Source organism: Triplophysa dalaica, chromosome 18 (assembly GCF_015846415.1).
Source record: "Triplophysa dalaica isolate WHDGS20190420 chromosome 18, ASM1584641v1, whole genome shotgun sequence".
Classification (NCBI taxonomy): Eukaryota; Metazoa; Chordata; class Actinopteri; order Cypriniformes; family Nemacheilidae; genus Triplophysa; species Triplophysa dalaica.
This window is the reverse complement of record NC_079559.1, coordinates 753,268-773,825: the sequence shown is the minus strand read 5'-3', so window position 1 is coordinate 773,825 and position 20,558 is coordinate 753,268. Positions and strand designations below refer to the sequence as shown.

At 37.7% G+C, this 20,558-nt stretch overlaps 1 protein-coding gene and 2 long non-coding RNA genes across 7 annotated transcripts; all 3 read left to right on the top strand.

Annotated features, from left to right (window-relative positions):
* Positions 1-148: 148 nt before the first annotated feature.
* On the top strand, positions 149-2,819 carry dgcr6 (DiGeorge syndrome critical region gene 6). Of its 2 annotated transcripts, none has more exons than XM_056729549.1 (6): positions 149-259; positions 868-995; positions 1,135-1,295; positions 1,718-1,818; positions 1,889-1,994; positions 2,332-2,819. In XM_056729549.1, the coding sequence occupies exons 1-6, from the start codon at positions 161-163 to the stop codon at positions 2,439-2,441; spliced, it is 705 nt and encodes a 234-aa protein (XP_056585527.1). In that variant the 5' UTR covers positions 149-160; the 3' UTR covers positions 2,442-2,819. The 2 variants fall into 2 exon arrangements, with proteins under 2 accessions (XP_056585527.1, XP_056585526.1); XM_056729548.1 differs by having other exon boundaries at positions 1,889-2,029.
* Positions 2,820-3,641: 822 nt separating this feature from the next.
* LOC130406866 (uncharacterized) lies at positions 3,642-13,610 on the top strand. Of its 4 annotated transcripts, none has more exons than XR_008904543.1 (4): positions 3,642-3,737; positions 3,835-3,938; positions 4,030-4,172; positions 13,208-13,610. It is a non-coding gene; the product is annotated as an uncharacterized LOC130406866 (long non-coding RNA). The 4 variants fall into 4 exon arrangements; XR_008904545.1 differs by having other exon boundaries at positions 4,009-4,172; XR_008904546.1 differs by having other exon boundaries at positions 3,704-3,938.
* Positions 13,611-17,244: 3,634 nt separating this feature from the next.
* LOC130406865 (uncharacterized) lies at positions 17,245-19,371 on the top strand. The gene is made up of 3 exons (XR_008904542.1): positions 17,245-18,500; positions 18,732-18,862; positions 19,052-19,371. It is a non-coding gene; the product is annotated as an uncharacterized LOC130406865 (long non-coding RNA).
* The last annotated feature ends 1,187 nt before the right edge of the window (positions 19,372-20,558 follow it).

Genomic DNA, 20,558 nt, shown 5'->3' with positions numbered 1-20,558 from the left:
TAGTAGTTTATATTTGTAGAGCAATTAATACTACAATCAAAAAATATTTGAGAGTTAACTTTATATCATGAGAACTGAGAGTTAACAAACGAGAAAACACAGCAAGAAAACTCTCAGGCACATAAAGGGGCAGTCCTGTGTGCTGGAGGACCCCAGACGCATGCGCAGAACCTGCTCATGTTTCAAAACAATCACACTACATGTGTGTTCATATTTAAACTTGACACACCACATACATTCTCTTTCAAACGTTAGAAAGGTGAGATCGCTTTCAACTTAATCATGTTTAAACCTATTAGGATGTTTTTGCGGGTTTTAAAGCGATTATTTACGGCGATTTTACCATGAAACAGTTGTCAACAGCAATATGTTTTAGGACACCAATGGAGCATAAATAATACCTTAATTTACACACATATACAAATTGATCTGTATGTAAACACAAGCAGCATTTTTCTGGAAACATCTATTTATTTATCTTTACGCACGTCATTGCAATGTGTCGCCGCTATCCTGTGTTATGACGTATGTATGAAATGTTAAACGTGTTTTTTACTTTAATTGACGTGTTCATGTATGAGGGCGTATCTAGTCATCATTTAGAGTTCGCAAAGTGTGTTTTATAGTGAATAGAGTTTCTTTTCTTAAAGAGATTGAGTTAGTTAAAATCATGTTTTTATTGTGTATTCCAATTAATGTCAATCAAACTGCAGTTGGTTTGTTTTGATTTAAGCCATAGTAATTCAACATATACAGCCAACTAACACAATAAAACACAATAAAAACATGATCACATAATAAAAAACTTTATTTTGGGAAGTATTTAAAAATGTCTTTTAGGAAATAAACTCTTCATTTGTTTTTCAGATAATAGATTCTGAATGGGGGATGGACACATACAGTTTGATTGATGATCAGTCTGATGCCGCTAGACAACAGGAGAGACATTATTACCTGCTGTCAGAACTTCAGTCACTGGTGAAGGACCTTCCCAGGTACAAACATCACATCACATTACTCCAGCACAACACCATCACATCTTTAGCTGTGTAATGTTTTTCTTTGATGTCGATAGGCATTTGTAAACGTGGATCTAAAGATGATTTTTGAGGATGATGTGTTTGTTTGCTTCAGCTCGTTTCAGCAGCGCCTGTCATATACGACGCTCAGCGATCTTGCTCAGGCTCTCATCGACGGGACGGTGTATGAAATAGTTCAAGGACTGCTGGATATTCAACACCTGACAGAGAAAAACCTCTACAACCAGAGACAGAAACTACACTGTGAACACAGAGGTGTGTTTGGGTGTGTGTGTCTACAGCTCTGACTGTTCTTTTGAGGGCTGTCGTTTTTATAACTATTATATACTGTATATATATATATATATATACTATATATGAAGAGTTTGGTTCCAAAATGAGAAAACTCTGTTTAATTAAAAAAATATATATATATATATATATTGTGGATTCCAATCAACATCTATCAAACATCAGTTGGTTTGTTTTGTTTTAGGCCACAATAACTAAAAAACAGCTAATTAACACAATAGAAAACATAACATATTAAAAACCATGATATGAGAAAATTGTTGAATGTCATTTTGGAACCAAACTCTTCATATAACCTTTATACTATTGCAGCTGCGAGAGGTGGTTTTGTATGTGTGGCTATGAGATGCTGGAAGTAAAGAGCTATTATTGTCTGTCTGTCTCAGCGCTCAAGCAAGAATTGCTTCGAAAACACAGACAAGCTCTGCAGACTTGCAAGTCTCATAACGTGGCCGTTCTGAAAAGTAACCAGCGAACTGAAACTGAGGTAAAACCACCTGTGTGTGTTTGTGTTTCATATAGTCAAACACTGTCTCACTCACTCTTATGTGTTTCAGGCTCTGGAGCATCGAGTGAGAGAAGAGCAGAGGATGATGGATGAGAAGATTGTTGCTGAAATGGATCAGAAAGTTCTGGACCAACAGAACACGCTGGAGAAAGCAGGTGTTTCTGGATTCTACATCACCACTAACCCACAGGTTATACTCATGTTCTCTTTAACGCTCTTAAACTGTTGAGTTGAACTTCTGGGAATTATTTTCTTGATAAAAATGACTGTTCTGCAGGTGTGAGCACAGCATTTTAATGCATCATGTCATGTAGGAGAATGTCTCATATGGCAATGATGAATCATATATACATAGAAATAGAGAAATCAAATAGACGCTCCCACACCCTGCTGAGAATCACAATTAAAACTGTACAACTACGCTGCAGATCTAGAAGTGTGTGTGTGTGTGAGTGCAGATTCAGTTTGTATATTGTCTTCTCGGCCTTCCAGGAGCTGATGATGCAGATGAATCTTCTGGAGCTGATTCTGAAGCTGCAGCAGAAAGAGATGGTTTCAGGAACACTGCCCTGAGAACAGCTGGAGTGAATCATGATGTCTGATGCTGCTGTGTTCATAGACACACACACATCAAGCTTTCAATCTAAAAAATGATTCATGCAGAGATTCACACTGGATTCAGTTCACTGGATTCTCACTGGTTGTTCAGCGAGATGTTGGTTTCTTCTGAATGTTATTGGTCTGGACTTTGAAAAGATACACCTGTGGACGTTAAGTTAATGGAATGCAAATAAAATATGATCATGCAGAACCTTTATTTTGATGATGAATATTGTTTGTCATTTGTTTGTACAATAGCTTGAACTTTAAATGTTTAGTTCACTGTTGTGGTTGTCTTCAGATGTGTAGCTTATGGATGCTCATGTTTGGTTAAATTCTCTGTTGTTTTTGAAAAATTAATAAAAATATATTTTTCTTTATTTGTGGACATCAGTTTTTTAAAGTCCCCGTGAACCGGATGTTGAACCGGTTGAAAAAGTTTTTTTTTCCGGTTGAATTATTGAGTGAACTGAATCAGTTTTTACTTCCGTATTCTGACGCGTTTCAAAGGATAAAATGAGTGGGCGTGTCTTGCGTTTTTCACGGCGATTTGATTGGATGTGTAAAGACAGCTCATTGATTTTGAAATGAATCTGGGGCCAAAACGTGTCATTCACGTAATTAGAGATGGAAAGTCATTTAAGGGCGCAAATGCATTTTCAGATTTTATTGATTTTATATGCATTTTAAAAGGGAAATGACCCACATTGATTTTTTCAAAAACGCTGCAATATTTCATGAAAAAATTAGAATTTTTAATTTCAATGGGACTTTAACAAAATGAGCTGCATCATGAGGTTATTTTCGGTTTATTTTTCAACCTCAGTTAAGCTTAACTTAATTTAAGAGGATAGTCAGTATTATATATTTGGAGAATGTTAAATCCTCTGACTTAAGAATTGCCTAAAAGGAATGGCTTTTGCTACAGATCTGATTAATTTTACAATTATTTAGCATAAACACGAATATATGTTCAAACTTATTTTTGGCTCTAATATAGAAACAACAAAATTGTACAAAGTTGTTCTATAACAAAACGAGTTTACTAATTTCTTCAATGTATTTAAAAGACTTAATGAAACGATATAATTTCAAAATATTTTCTCTCAGGTGTTCACTGACAATATTTTTGAGTTTTCTTGAAAAGCTCCTAAACATTTTTATCAATAACACAATTAATACATTTTTAAATATGAAGCGTCTGGATCCACTTACTGGCGTGTTGCGGGCGCCATCTTGTGTCGAGACGCGGGACGTCATTCAGCGCGAGCCTCAAAGTGGAGTAGAGACGCTTCATGGTTTCGGGCAAATTTACTAAATATTTACTGATATCATAAATATTTTACGATTTAATTGTTTATGATGCGATTTAATAACACGGTCTCTCTCCCTCAGCCTCGTCCGATTGGCAAATGAGATCCGTATCAATGAAGCTAATCAAAATGACTAAATGGTGAATTCCCAGAACTTCCCCCGAGGCATTTTTTTGCATACCGAAGGTAATATGCTTCATTTATACGTAAGTTGAATGATTTTATTTTAGTAACGTAAGTTGTATTGAATTTTAAGTTAAATGTTTGACGGAAACAGAGGGGTGGAGTCAAGCAGATGATTGACAGAAATCACCTGCGAGGAGAAGTGAACGTAAACGGTGATGGACACCAGAAAAGATTCATCAGAACCTCTGGATCTTAACAAAAAAGTAGATCGAAATCACACCCTCTTGAAATCAGGTACAAGACATTTGTGTGTGTGTGTTTGTGTGTGTGTGTGTGTGTGTGTGTGTTTGTTTCTCATCGTCCAGATGTTTTTGTCATATGAATGAACGACAGGTTTGCATGCTTTCAGTACAGAAGGATGCCGTTGTGTTGTTGAGTCATACAGTGAGCTTCTGCTGATGTTTATTCAGCTTATTTTAAGGATTATAAATCACCTTACAGCAGTGAACATCCTCTGCAATCGATTGCTTTGATTGAAGCACCACATTATGTATTTAACCCAGAATTGACCAAAAAACAACAACAACCAAAAAACACAACAAACCCAAAAGCACCGCAATAAAAAACTGTATTTAAGTTGTGAATTTTATTTTTTCAACCTTTATATGTAACCCTTAAAAAAAAAAACAGCATATGCATGGTTAGATATGTTTTGATGCAATTGCAAAACGTTTTTTAAAAGGAAACGGTGGAGCGGTTGAACGCCCTCTTGTGATGACGCAAAAGTTGAACTATGGCAGCTGTGATGGCCATTCTTTGTGTTCTTTTTGAAGAACTTTCGGAGCCAGATGAAATCGGTGTAAATACGTGTTGAATACTGCAAAATACATCTCTTCTAATATCTTCAATAGTTGTGTTTACCGAGCTGCAACAGACACATTTAAACTACTTTACTTGGACCCATTGTGCGAGCTGTCTCTTTAATACCGTGTGGGTTATATTAATGTTGCTGCTGATTGGGCGGATGTTCTTGACACGCCCTCCAAACAAGAGAAAACCTTTCTCAAAGCCTGTTGCACACCGTTTCCTGGAAACATGCCGTTCAACCCGGAAACCGTAGCAAAACGTTGCGCACCGGTTTAAACCAGCACATGACCAAATTAAACCAGCACATGACCAGCTTAAACCAGCAAACCAGCATTAAAACATACCAAACCAAGATATGCTGTTTATTTCAACAGGGAAGGATTCAGGAGATGTAATAAAGTCTGTATGACTGTATATTTTAATATAAACTGAGACAGTTGTTGACAATTCAATTCAAGTTTATTTATATAGCGCTTTTCACAATGTGCATTGTTCCAAAGAAGCTTTACAGATGCAAACAGGAAAAACACAGCACAGTGCATTGTGTTTATAGAACGAGCAAGATCATTCTAATAAATAATATCTAATTAATAAATAAATAAATGCAGTCTCCTGGTGATCAAGCCAACACTGCCCTGCTGTGGCGAGGAACCCAAACTCCAATGATTGATTAATGGAGAAAAAAAAGACCCGGTCCCACTCCACGATCGAAACCAGAAAACAGAGGAACAACCGGGGAAAATAGTACATTTACATTACATTTACATTAGTCATTTAGCAGACGCTTTTATCCAAAGCGACTTACAAAGAGTTAAGGAGCAACAAGCGATATGTCATACAGGAGCCATAATACATTAGATCTCAATACAAAGTTACTGGTTTCAACTAAAGCTAGACCACTACCTGTTGAGAGAAAGGGTTAGTTTTTTTTTACAGTAATGGCATGTTGTAACTTTATTCCTCTGTTGTCCGACTTCGACCACAAAACAAGACCAAACCGGACCCACACAGCCCCAGCAAATAAATCCCCCCAACCACATCCAAAAAAAAAACCCCACTCCCCTCAAACACCAACCCAGAAACCTCCAATCAGGGCCATTGAATCCAGCTATAACTTTACAACAGTTGACACACTGTAAATTAATACTATATACAGTTGAAAGAAAAAGTATGTGAACCCTTTGGGCTTACTTGGATTTCTTCATAAATTGGTCATAAAATGTGTTCTGATCTTCATCTAAGTCACAACAATAGAGAAACACAGTCTGCTTAAACTAATACCGCACAAACATTATACGTTTTCATGTTTTTATTGAACACAACATGTAAACATTCATAATGCAGGGTGGAAAAAGTATGTGAAACCCTAAGCTAATGACTTCTCCAAGAGCTAATTGGAGCCAGGAGTCAGCCAACCTGGGGTCCAATCAATGTGATGAGATTGGATGTGTTGATTAAAGCTGGCCTGTCCAATAAAAAACACACACCAGTTTTGAGTTTGCTGTTCTGAAGAAGCGTTGTCTGATGTGAACCATGCCTCGCACAAAAGAGCTCTCAGAAGACCTACGATCAAGAATTATTGACTTACATAAAGCTGGAAAGGGCTACAAAAGTATATCTAAAAGCCTTGATGTCCATGTGTCCACGGTAAGACAGATTGTCTACAAATGGAGAAAGTTCAGCACTGTTGCTACACTCCCTAGGCGTGGTCGTCCTGTAAAGATGACTGCAAGAGCACAGCGCAGAATGCTCAATGAGGTGAAGAAGAATCCTAGAGTGTCAGCTAAACACTTACAGAAATCTCTGGCACATGCTAACATTTTTGTTGACAAATCTACAATAAGGAAAACATTAAACAAGAATGGACTTCATGGGAGGACACCAAGGAGGAAGACACTGCTGTCCAAAAAAAAACATGGCAGCACGTTTGAAGTTTGCAAAAGAGCACCTGGATGTTCCACAGCACTACTGGCAAAACATTCTGTGGACAGATGAAACCAAAATTGAGTTGTTTGGAAAGAACACACAACGCTATGTGTGGAGAACAAAAGGCACAGCACACCAACATCAAAACCTCATCCCAACTGTGAAATATGGTGGAGGGGGCATCATGGTTTGGGGCTGCTTTGCTGCCTCAGGCCCTGGACGGATTACTGTCATCGATGGAAAAATGAATTCCAAAGTTTATCAAGACATTGTGCAGGAAAACTTAAGACCATCTGTCCGCCAACTGAAGCTTAACAGAGGATGGACGATGCAACAGGACAACGACTCAAAGCATAGAAGTAAATCAACAACAGAATGGCTTCAACAGAAGAAAATACGCCTTCTGGACTGGCCCAGTCAGAGTCCTGACCTCAACCCGATTGAGATGCTGTGGCATGACCTCAAGAGAGCGATTCACACCAGACATCCCAAGAATATTGCTGAACTGAAACACTTTTGTAAAGAGGAATGGTCCAAAATTTCTCCTGACCGTTGTGCAGGTCTGATCTGCAACTATAGGAAACGTTTGGTTGAGGTTATTGCTGCCAAAGGAGGGTCAACCAGTTATTAAACCCAAAGGTTCACATACTTTTTTCACCCTGCACTATGAATGTTTACATGTTGTGTTCAATAAAAACATGAAAACGTATAATGTTTGTGCGGTATTAGTTTAAGCAGACTGTGTTTCTCTATTGTTGTGACTTCTGATGAAGATCAGAACACATTTTATGACCAATTTATGAAGAAATCCAAGTAAGCCCAAAGGGTTCACATACTTTTTCTTTCAACTGTAGCTATAAAATGAATGTGGATATCGTTCAGATGGTTACACACCTGTGATTAATGATTGTTGGTGTTCTGAGCTCAGTTTGTGACATCTCTCTCTAAAGGACTACTGAGGTGTTTTCTGAGAGACAGTCTCTGTTTAGTGGATGTGCGCTTTGGCTTTGTTATTATTTCTCTTTCGTGTGTAAATCTGGAGACATTGCTCTGTTTATTTTAAAGTTGGATTATGATTGTGCACACATTTGAATATCTTTTTGGCTGTTGTGGCTCATAGTCGTATAATCCGTCAGTATTAAACTGTCATTCGGAGAATGTTTAAACCTTAAAAGCACTTTGAACCACAGATTGATGTTCTTCAGCTGAGCTGATCCAAACACATTGAGGAATTCAGTGAGGAGAACTGGATGAGCTCTTGAAACAGGTGTGATGGGATGGAACGTTTCATCAGCACATTAATAACCCTAAGACTGGATTTGTCACACACAGAACAGGAAACAGCAGAAGTCTGCACTTCCTGTGAGTCCGTCATGCAATGTACAGCAGCTCGACCACACAGAGTGTGATGAATGGAGGGGATTTTCAGTACAGGGTGTGTTTGCAGAGATAATATTGAGCTCTGAACACATACACATGTGTGTCTGAGTATGTGTGCATTTACTGCGTGCTGCCATTGGGAGGCAGAGCACAACAACAGATGACTTTCAGACACACTTAATGAAACAAAAAGAAAACGCACAAAGAGCTGCAAAGTTAATGCAAAATCAACTACAGTATAATAGAAGACAGAATGTCTGAATTTTGACTGATTCAGTGAGTAAACTCATTCCCTCAATTTAATTGAGTAATGGCTCTCAATAACGTCAATATTTAAATTCACTAAACTTGGTAAAGTTGATTAAATGTATTGAATGATTTGTTTATTAGAAACATCCTTAGTTGAAAGGGAGTTGTTGTATTTGTTGCGTTGATTTTATTAGCGACAGGCAAATGTTATCATTTTTATTTTGTTGTTGTAGATTGTTGATTGACTGTGAGATGTGCGGAACGTTCTGTATTTCTCCGTAGCTTAACAGCGAACACTGTCAATGAGTATTTTGGTACTATTTTCTGTCCACATCTGAAAAATTATGTAAATGTAGAACTGTTTTTCTAGAACAGTATTACGAGTTACACGTGTGTTTATTGATTTTTTTGACTTTGCAGTTATAAAGAATCATGTTTTTTTTTTACTGCTAGTAAATTCTGTAGAGCAGCTGGTTTACAGCCTTGCATGATTCTTTGTTGGTCATCAGCAGGATTCAATGATCGTTCTTTACAGCTCATCATAAAAACACGCTGTTCACTTCATTCCTGTTGCGCGGCCCAAATTCTGTGTTCTGCACGTCAAAGGCAAATTAGGACAGAAGTTTCACATTCAAACATTCACAAAAGCCTTTCAGGCAGGAGTTAGTCCAGATTCACATTTTGTATGTGTGCTCTATTGTGTTGCGCTGGGATTTGCCCTGAGATCAGCTGGACTCTGCTGAAAATGAAGTGAAGCTCTCCAGCGTTTCTCGCACACAAGGAAAAATAATGAACGTCCAAGAAAACACTGAAAATGTGCATTGTATGATTTCGAAATAGTCCAGAACCAAACCAGAGCGGGTGATGTAAATAATGAAGTGCAGATATACTTCATTCCTTCACTTAAAACAGGGATGCAACCATATGTACATTTAGGCCGATAACCGATGATTTATTTACACTGGAAGTCGATAACCGATATCAAGGCCGATGCACGGTATATCTAAATATTAATATAACATTTACTGAGACTGCATCTAAAGGCAAAAAGTAGACGACAAAACATAGACTAAAGAAAACAAGGCAACCATCAGTTCTCTTTTTTCCCCCGAACATCATGTACTAAGTCTACTTTACACAAGTTTAAGATTCTTAAGCTTCTTCAGATATAATGTTTTAGTTAATAAACAAATTAAAAATGTTCTTCCAGTGCAAGCCCAGAAAAGTGTTCTCAATAGCCACAAGTCTATCTTGTCTCAAGACAGAAAGCATTCAGACATCAGTCGGCTTCAAACAATATGCGTTTGTTCCTAAATTTACACATTCATAAATATCTACATACTGTACATACATCAGTAATGCTTATAACAGTGAGTTAATGATCATGACAGAAAGACAGTGCTGTACTGGATCTTAACTGTGAGCAGCGCTCCTTAAGTCATTTAACCAGAGATAATTATTCATAATTTATCAGCTGTAATATATCAGCCTAAATTTTGTTATCGTCCGATACTGATAACATAAAAAATGAACATTAATCTGCCGATACCGATATGGACAATCATTTATTGTGCATCCCTAATAGGGCCGGGCGATACATTGCGATTCATGCTAATTATACACTTCTAAATGGATTCTGAAATGGATTCAATGTTTTATGCACAGCTCTTCCATGAACTACGGCCCCAAGTACTGCTCAATCGAAAATCACTACGAGATTGAGTAGTTTATAATGTACATTTGTAAAAGCAACACTCGTCAAACATCATCACTATAAATCAACTTTATTATCATGAAAATACCTGAAAAGGTTTGAAGAACAGCGATAGAATATGACCACAGGCATTTCCTGGAACTAATCGTTCTTCTTCTGTTTCCCATATTCTGAGTTTCTGCACAAGAGCGCCCTCTGGCTTTCAGAAGTGGCGGCATTTAACCGTGAGTCATTGAGAAACTGAGAGAATAAGAATCGCACTATATATCGCCAGCCCTAATCCCTAATTTAAATGCATTTTTCTCTTAATTAAAATTTCTGAGTTTTACTTCTTTTGCCAAAAATATTATTTTTACTCTGCATCTTTGTTGTTGCATTATTTTTGGACAAAAGCAGTAAGTAGAATGTGGAATTAGGAAGAACATTTTTGGAGTTTTAGTTCTGTTAGTAACTTTTCTGAATAAGATACACGTCTCTATCCTCTTGTGCTTTTAGACATAGTGGTATGGATGGGTTGCTTTAATGCTTTTTATAACATAAATGGATGTGAGCTGTATTGCAGTAAATGAGGGTGCATTATCTACAACATCAGCCTAAAACTTTGACTCAATAACTCAAGTATTTGCTATTTTAGCTCATGTGACCTATAAGTGACGTCGGCTGAACGGGGAAAGGCACTGCAAAGTATTACATTTTGATGAAATATGATGAAGATAAGGGCCATAAAGCTGCATTAGGAACGTAAATAAGGTGAATTTTGAATTAAATTGAGCCTGGAGAGTCTTTTAATATTCGCTTCACCTTCAGACAAGAGCATTAATACAGATGCCTGAAATGTCTTTGTGGCTCATGGTCTACAGAGGATTTTCTTATTCCTGAGAATAGATTATATTTGATGTTTTTGTGTCTAATGTGACCTTGTTGGTTTGGGACAGTTGTGTATTTCTCTACATCTGTCTCTAATGTGAAATTCACAATACGACCCAGTAAAAAAAAATAAGTTTGTTGTCATGAGAGATTAGAAGAAATTGGGACAAATGTTAAAGGAAGGCAGTGTAATTTCTTTTCGACTCTATAAACGGACATTGTTTTCATGAATAAACAAACAGACATTGTTTTTATCCTGCAGGGAAAAGAACGACAGAATTTAATTTACCAGACATCTTCATTGCAGTTTTTTTTCCTGATCAACATTTAGTGAAGCTGTTGTTGTAGATATGTTTCTAAGAACGGGATATTCAGCGTATCGCCACAGAGCAGATCTGTGAGTTTTAAATCCCCGTCTTGAGTTTGCCGGCTTGTGATTGACAGTCTGTCTTAAGGAATGAGGGATGCTTGGCAGCGGCTGGTAAAATGGGCACGAGGGTGTCTCGAGGCATTTTCCCTTTACACCTTTGCATCGGATGACAGTCAGAAGCTGTCAGATTGAAACCCCCCACAAAAGTGCTGCATTTTGGCACCGTTCAGTGATAGAATGGAGCACATTTCTCTCACTTTTGTTTCTCTCCATGAATGTCCATTTTTATTTAAAAGTACTTTATTGGCATATATTGTGTTTTGTTACAATATAGCAAGAGCATTTTACATATAAATATTTCACATAATTTTTCACATTGTAATAGCACTTATTGTTATTGTGATATTGTGTATTTCTTGTCTCTACTTGTTTTGTATATGAAGAGTTTGCTTCCAAAATGAGATAGTTGTAGTTGGTTTGTTTTGATTTAAACCATAATAACTAAAAAAATACAGCTAACTAACACAATAAAACTAGGGCTGTCAATAGATTAGTCAAGATTAATCGCATCAATAATAAAAGTTTGTGTTTACATAATATATATTTGTGCAGTGTACATATTCATTTTGTATAATAACACACACACACATACATGCATACAATGAAGAAAAATATACAATTTTTTAAACATTTAAATTATTGGTAAACATACATAAATACATATAAACTAGTAAATATTTCCTAAATATGTATACATGTGTGTGTATGTGTTTATAAATAACAAAATATATACACACAGTGCACAGACAAATATTATAAATAACACAAACTTTTATTCTGGATGCAATTAATCACGATTAATCGTTTGACAGCCCTTAATAAAACACAATAAAAACATTTTAACATAATAGAAAACATGTTTTTTTTTACACGAAGTTACCTCATTTTGGATTCAAACTCTTCTATACAATATCACTATTTAGTTGTAAAAAATAATGAAATAGTTGTGTATTGGAAAGGGCTTTCAGATCATGCGATATCACGATAGATATGTCACGAAACAATTTATCGAAACAAACAATACATATTGAGTCACAGAAGAGAAGCAGCGCCAAATGTTCAATATTAAAGAACACAGTTGATCCGGTGCGTAGATTAAAAAAACTATTGCCACAAAGAAAAAGTAAAAATCCGCACAAAGTTATATACAAGGCTTTCACCTCCTCAAAAATATTTATTTAATGCTTCATCAGCGGCCATAAAAAACACTGAAAAGTGCAAAATGTTTTCGAGACGACAGAGAAAGAGCTGTGTCTTGAAACATTTTCACTTTTCACTGGTCTTTATATTATTATATATTGCGATACTTTTGAAAATACAAAATGTAAAAAAAAATAAAGCTGAAAAAACAACTAGCTCTGGACCACCTTTATTAACATCCCACCAATAGAATCCATCCCACGCCAGAAGACACGATTCTAGTTTCAATTAAAAACAATGCAATTCCCATTATAAACCAAACGTCGGCTCTGGAAGCCGGAGCATCTCGCTCATACTTGTGACATGGCCATATGAACGTCATTAAAAAAATGTATCGTTAGGTTGGACTTACGACACACTACTATAAAAAATTGCGATAGTTTACTGTTGATATTTTAGCACAGCCCTTAAATATATAAATGTTAAAAATTGATTTTGCACTTTTTTCACATCTCATATTTACCGTCACTTTACTCTCTCAGTCTCTCTCTTTATAATATGTCTGTCAGTCTCATTCTGTGACTCACTCCTTAAAAAAAACTAATCATGGTTTACTTACAAATACAATAAAACACACGATGACTGCGCATTTACTATAAAATCATGGTTAATTGTCATCATTTTCACTTTCTTTATCTGTTTATGTCTCTCTCTCTCTCTCTCTCTCTCTCTCCGTCTCTCATGGAATCAATCCAGTGATCTGAGTGCTGGAGATGAGTTTGTATCCAGAGGTCAGCGCCGGTCCAGTGGATAAGACCGCTGAGAAAAGTCTCTTATCAAATCTGCAGAAGGACGTTCCTCTGACCTTCACAAACATTCAGACCCCCACAGATCCCTCCTCACTGTCCGTACAGTTCAGATAATCATTTATTTGTTACATTTATTTTGTCAAATTGTGAAGGCTATGATTTTCATGTCATTTGCGCATCAACATAATAAACAGAAACACATTTACAGAAATACACTGAAATACTTCAGCAAAATGTCTGTTCTGCTGGATAATAGAGCGTTCCCAACCAAACGCGACTTGTGTGAATAAATCACGCTATTCACGCATAGTTGGACATTTTGAGTTTTCAAGTTTGGTGGGAACGCTGCATAAGGCTGTTGTTGTGGTTACCTAGAGGAAACACTTATTGCTCACCGGTGTCTCTTTCATAGCTCAGGAGATTTGATGGATTTCTCAGTTTTGTTTCATTTAAGTCTCAACGTGTTGAAAACAAATGAAAGTTTAATTGTGTGAACAAGCGAAGAGTCTGGAGGTGTAAATAAATGTAGGTTGTAGAGGTGAAATCATCTGGATTTGAGTAGATCTGATGAGAAATGTTTGAGTTGATATTGAGATCTTCAATCATTTTGACTTTTGATAGCAGATGAGACGAATCTGAGCTCAGTTTGACACGTTGTTTTCATCTCTTCTTAAACTCTAATGACTCTTTTTCTCAGGAGAAATATCTGAGACACGGATGATGAGACTTAAGCAAAAGTTTCTATTAAGAGATATTAAGGAGATCTGTTGTCTAGGTTTTATAATTAGGTTTTATGTAGCTTTATTTTCTAGTGTGTGTGTTTCGATATGTGGTTGGTTGTTCACTGGTCCAAATGACAGAACATGAAGTTCGTTCTCTGAAGAGCATTTATGTTCCTCATTAAAGTGAGATCAATAAAGGCAGAAACATTTGGCAGATTTTGGAGAGAAACCAGAGACAGCGTGGGTTTGAACGGGTGGCAGAGGAAAGCTTTGAGTGGCACGAACAGGTGCACGTGGCGGTTTGTAGGTCTCGCTTCTTTAGCCAATGATGCTCTGTGATGACAGTTACAGAAATGGACTTCATCCCATTTGGACTGTGGTGTTGAACGCGTCCACCTGTCCTCCTGGCCATAGTGCCATATGCAGCCACAGATGATGAAACGGCAGGAATAACAGAGCTGTCATAACACCGCCGGTGCTATCTCCATTACTCTCCTCTTCTGACGCTTTGAGGGTTTATGTAACGGACATTCTCTAAAACATTCAGTGCAGTGAAATCCTAACATTTACAATGAATATAAGAAAGATTTCATTAGTGAAATCTGGAAAGTTTTAAAAATGCAAAACCATGAAATATAATGAAAAATTAGTGCTTAAAGTGACTGTTGGACCTTACAGGACCATGTGTTCATGGATATTCCACAGGGTTTTCACCTCTAATTGGTAAATGATATAAGAGTCAAATAACCCATAATGCCGTTGTGCTGCAGGGGAATTAGTTGAGTTAATGATGAATGTACTGCAGCTCTTAGCAGTCACATTAAAAACAATCAATATGCAAACCAATCAATCGTCTCGATTTTCCAGATCTGTGTATCTGCTTATTTACTGTAGACACCGTAAGTTTCACGTAAACTGTGTGTGTGAAGTTGTTTTCACATTACCGCACAAACTGAGTCATTAAACTTCATTATTATTAATACTGTGGTGAAACATCTGTTTACTACAGTACGGCCCTACTGAGGAACATCGCTTTTTAAAACATGTGTAGATCTCATCGTGTCTCTCAGCAGAAGAATCAGTGATATTTTGGGGACTTAACCTTTCTAATGTATTTCTGAATGGTTCGTCAGTGAATATCATAAACGCACACTATCGCATCAACAGAGTCAATGCACGTGCATGCAGTGTTGGGTGTAACTTGTTTATAAGTAACTAGTTACTGTAATTTAATTACTTCCATCCATCCATTTTCTACCGCTTATCCGAACTACCTCGGGTCACGGGGAGCCTGCACCTATCTCAGGAGTCATCGGGCATCAAGGCAGGATACACCCTGGATGGAGTGCCAACCCATCGCAGGGCACACACACTCACTCATTCATTCACTCACGCACTCACACCCTACGGACAATTTTTCCAGATCAACCTTTTGCCAATCAACCGTGCATGTCTTTGGACCAGGGGAGGAAACCGGAGTACCCGGAGGAAACCCCCGAGGCACAGGGAGAACATGCAAACTCCACACACACACACAAGTCGGAAGCGGGAATCGAACCCCCAACCCTGGAGGTGTGAGGCGAACGTGCTAACCACTAAGCCACCGTGCCCCCCAATTTAATTACTTTTCCCATGAAAAACTAAATTAAGGAATTTCTTACATTTTTTCTGTAGTTTAATGACAGTTACTTCTGATGTAATTCAACTAAATACTGTGTGTAATATATGTGTGTGCAATAGTGGAATTAACATTAAAATTCAAAGTCTAACTTTAAAATCTGTGCTTTATGTAAGTAGTTTTATATTATTTATTTGAATGAGTTAAAAGAGCCATTTCATGTATATCTTTGAATCACTTAACCAAGCAAGGTTGATCTAGGATATAGAAAGTCATTACTAATAAGTAATTAAATACTTTTTGGAGAGAGTAACTAGTACAGTAATCTAATTACACTATTGAATATGTAATAAGTAACTACTAATTCAATACTTTTTCCCAACACTGTGTGCATGCCACCTGAGCGCTGTGTAACACCGTGTTTACACCTGGCACGACGTGACCCAACAAAATACATTAGAAATACATAAGATCATTTTGTCCACATTGGAAGTGTCACAGCGAACAAACAGGTTGTCTTGTCACGTCCGGTGTATACGCAGTGTAAGATATCACAGCGCATGCACAAAACTCCCATCAGCGTTCCAAATGCAAAACTGTACAAGTGTTCCAAAGTGCAGAGTGTCACATTATGGTATTAGAAAGCGTTTGGCTGAATCATCTGCTGGTCGTTTATCACCTCCGCGGGACCCTCCACTACCGCCTGGCCCCTGATTCACATCTAAATCGCCACGGCCCACTGCTCTCATCACACACACACACACCGATTACTGCCACTAAACCCTCCAGCATATGTGTGTGCTCACGGACTGACACGTTCAGCTGGGATGGAAGAAGATTTGCTTTGCTCCTGGTGTGTTGAGCAGTTCTCTGCGGCGATGTGACCCTGAACCAACATTAGAATGACCTTGAAGATCCTCTTAGGACGGAGATGATGCTGTGCTAGATTAAAGTATGAAAGTCACTTTACACCCAGCGTGAAACACAAATAAGAGCCGGACATCAGCACAAAAATGCCTGCCAGTTCTGTGGTCATGTTACGGATGTCTGGTCTTGGATATTTTTTCTCACTGCTTTGGTTGTCCCCCTCACTTTAAATAAGTAAATAACAAGTCACCGTCATCTCAGAGCAGTGCTTTTCATTCCAGATAATTCAGTCAGGATTTGATGCAGTATTTTTCGGACACTCTTTCTGAAATTTAGTGTAAGTGAATTAGATTTTTTATTGCACTTGCAATAAAATACGTAAAGTCTCGTGCAGCAATAAACCTGTTTGCATATGAGATTTCGCAAGTGGATTAAATAAGTTTGATGTTTGATATTCAACCAGGGGTGCCCCATCATGTGTATGTTTAATTCATTACAGTTTGATGCTGACTGGAGCATTCTGTTGTTTACTTCGTGAAGTTCACTCAAACCACTCACTATTTTTTTTATATCCCTTAGAAGGCACACTAGGTTTTGGAGCAGAGCGCGCGTTTGTCACACATTAGCTTGCGGTCCTGATGCTGTGGGATTGTCCAGGACTGTCTCCCTTCTGTTGTCAGGGAAACGTCCCTGGAAGACCCACATGCTTTAGAGCGACTCACATCGATGAGAAGATGAGACACGCAGATAATCAGCAGACCCTACACTGTAACGAATTGCTGTAAAAACTACAGCGTTATTTTACAGAAGCTGACTGTATTTTAAATAATACAGAATATTGCTGTAAAGTGCAATGCATTCTGGGGTCACGTGACGGATTAACTCAATGTACAGAATATTGCTGTAAATTTCAAATCTACAATGGCGGGATGATCTTCAACAGTCGAGATTGGGGTAGTGCGCAAAATGAATGATTCACACCTGTGGTAAGTAACTTATTACGTATTTTTTTTTCCATATTTGGTAACTATCATACTGGTAACTTTATATAGAGGTATCTAAATTCGCGGTTCATATTGCTAACCCCGGATTCAACCTCCATCCGCGGGGACCGAAGGAGTCTTGCGGGGTTTCAGCAGCGCCGTCGCGGTAAGATTTCAAACATTCTCCGTCGCTATAGCACCTGAGGACAGAAGTTGTTCATGTTATTTAGAGTTTTTGTTCACACCAGGAGTGAAGGCGTATGTGACGAGCTACAGTTCATTGTATTAGTAAGTTGACGGTTGTTTTTTTAATGTTGAACATCGCGCCCGCCGTAGACTCGGTAAAAGTTACATGCTTCGACAGTTGGGATACCACACTCGCTCGTGATTATTTTGTGTTGTAATTCAAATTTGCAAATGCAGTCATCCGTTAAATCGAGCGCCCAAATTAAAATGAGTCACCATAGCTTGAGGTAAGTCGATGTTCACGGAGGATAGCCCGGTAAAGTGATTAATGTACGTAACCATCTAGATATACAGTTTATGTATCGGAGGCCAGCTGAGAGCTTGAGCAAAAGACGTTAGCGACACCCTCATTGTATAGCAGGCCTGTCTCCCAAATAGGACCGTTGGAGGGTGGGAGTGAGACCCGTTACAAAATACTAGTGTGACAATTTCTTGACCGTGACATCCCTAACGTTAGTTGGATTACATTTCTGTATAAGTACGGTTTTAAGTGTAAGTTACTCTGTTTAATTTGCTTAGAGTTTGTTTGTAGAGTCACTTATACTAAAATGTAGTTAAAATGTAAAATGCTTAAAGATAATTGTATAGTCACTATTAACTATTACTATTGTCACATGTATAATTGTTTGTTTTAGGACACACTTTGCCATGCAGGCCACTGGATGCTGACTACTGAAGGTTAGGTTGTGTGTGACGGTGCTCAGCACAGCTTCATGTCTGGCCTTCCCACTCTGTTCATAGCATGTTACATATTCAATCATGAGTACCAGGATGGGGCAGCATGTACTTGGAGTCCAATGAAAGGTATTAATTGAACAACTTCCTTACCTGCATTTTATAGATATGTTAATGTTATATACCTGTTAAGACCTTTAAAACAATATTTCTCAACGAGAGATGCAATTTTTTTGGGCAAATTATTTAGAAGTCTCCCCTATTTAACACTAGCAAGCTGATGATTTAATTCATGTGTTTTAATATAATATATTTTGTACATTTAATATATAACATTTAGTTTTTCCTGACTCTTTGTAGATATTAATCCAGAGAGTGGAACAAGCAGCGTCATCTAAAATGCCAGGATACAGAAGAAACAGGTTGCAGTGAACCCACATGTCGCCGCTCTTCTAAACACAATGATGAATATTCAGTGTAATCGATGAAAAGTAAGAAGCACACACACACACACACACACACACACAGAGACACACACGCACACACACACACACACACACACACAGATCTCATCATTGAATTACATCATTTTATTATTCTCTGACTGTATATGTTGTCCTCTGTTTTTCTCTGACTATAAATTGAATATCTAACATTATTCTCTTGTTTCGTTTCCATAGTTCCAGCTACTTGTTGTGCTCTGATGGATCAAGATGTGGACCGTTTTACAGACTCACTTGGGCCTTGTTTTGCAATGTTGTTTCATGATGGTAATGTTGGTTAACGTGTTGTTTAAACATGAGTGTTTAAAGAGCCATGTTGGATACTATGAAGTTCTTACTGAATAAAATTATTTCATGTACAACAACGTACACAATTTGTCTGTAATGTATTTTTGTATCAATTAAAAAAAAATAAACACTGTATATCCAGTATGCAAAACATACTGGATATACAGTGATTTATGTATTTCTTCTAAATAAAGTAAATTAAAATCATGCAATTTGCTGTAAAAAATACAGCATTATACTGTTGCTATTCAAAATTACAGTTTTTCCTGTATTCTGCAATTACAGTAAATGGCTGTAAATTAAATTACAGTACTGTGGCTGTACAATTTACAGTAACTGGCTGGCAACCCTGCTGCCAGTAGTTTACTGTAAATTTTACAGGATTTTTTTTACAGTGTAGGGCTCAGATCATCAACCCGAAGCCAACTGATCATGCTCCCGAATCATCACTTATCACCACAGAATGACTTTATAATGGCTGAACGATGACGGTTTCATTTCTGGACCTTGTCTTGCTTTAAACAACGGTGTAATTAAACTTAGAAAACAGACACATTTTCTGTTGCGTGCCAATAAGAACAATTGGACCCTGGGGTGTTGACGTCATTATGAATGTTTGCACATGGACGGTGTGCACGACTGCTTCCATTCGGGCTGAAGAGACCGACAGCTTCTGTCCTAGTCTTCACATGAGTCAAACTACAGTCACTGAGTCAAACTGAGCTCAGATTTGTCTCGTCTGCAATCAAAAGTCAAAATGATTGAAGATCTCAATATCAACTCAAACATTTCTAATTAAAATGACTTTTAGGAGTAGTTCACTTTCAAATAAATGTTCATGATCATTTAATCACCCCCATGTCATCCAAGATGTTTATGTATTTATTTCTGTAGTGGTAAAGAAATGAAGGATTTTGATGAAAACATAAAGTGACTTCAATGGACTCCAAACGCATGAAGGTCAAAATGACAGTTTCTGTGCAGATTCAAGGGGACTTAAACAATACTAGATGATAAATAAGGGTCTTATCTAGAAACGATCGCTCATTTTCTTAAAAAAAATGATATGCTTTATAAATACAAATGCTTTCCTTGCTCTGTTCTGCGATGCGCGATCATGACTTCACGTAATACGTAGTTTTACTAACGTAGTTGCGGGCTACAACACACACCGGGCGGATAGAACGGCAGAGGAATCCGGTAAGACAAGAGGAGGTGGACTGTGCATTTATGTCAATAAAGCTTGGTGCACGAACTCTGTTATTGTCCAGAGACACTGCTCGGCTAACCTTGAGTTTCTCATGGTTAAATGTAGACCGTTTTATCTGCCACGGGAATTCACGTCAACCATTATAACGGCAGCTTACATTCCACCGGATGCTGATGCCAAGCTTGC

What these genes read in the sequence shown, in the direction of transcription:
- dgcr6 (XM_056729548.1), top strand. Translation starts at nt 161, where the DNA reads ATGCGCAGAACCTGCTCATGTTTCAAAACAATCACACTACATGTGTGT. An exon ending in CTCTTTCAAACGTTAGAAAG is followed by an intron (nt 260 to 867) that starts GTGAGATCGCTT and finishes TTTGTTTTTCAG; the next exon opens with ATAATAGATTCTGAATGGGG. An exon ending in CTGGTGAAGGACCTTCCCAG is followed by an intron (nt 996 to 1,134) that starts GTACAAACATCA and finishes TGTTTGCTTCAG; the next exon opens with CTCGTTTCAGCAGCGCCTGT.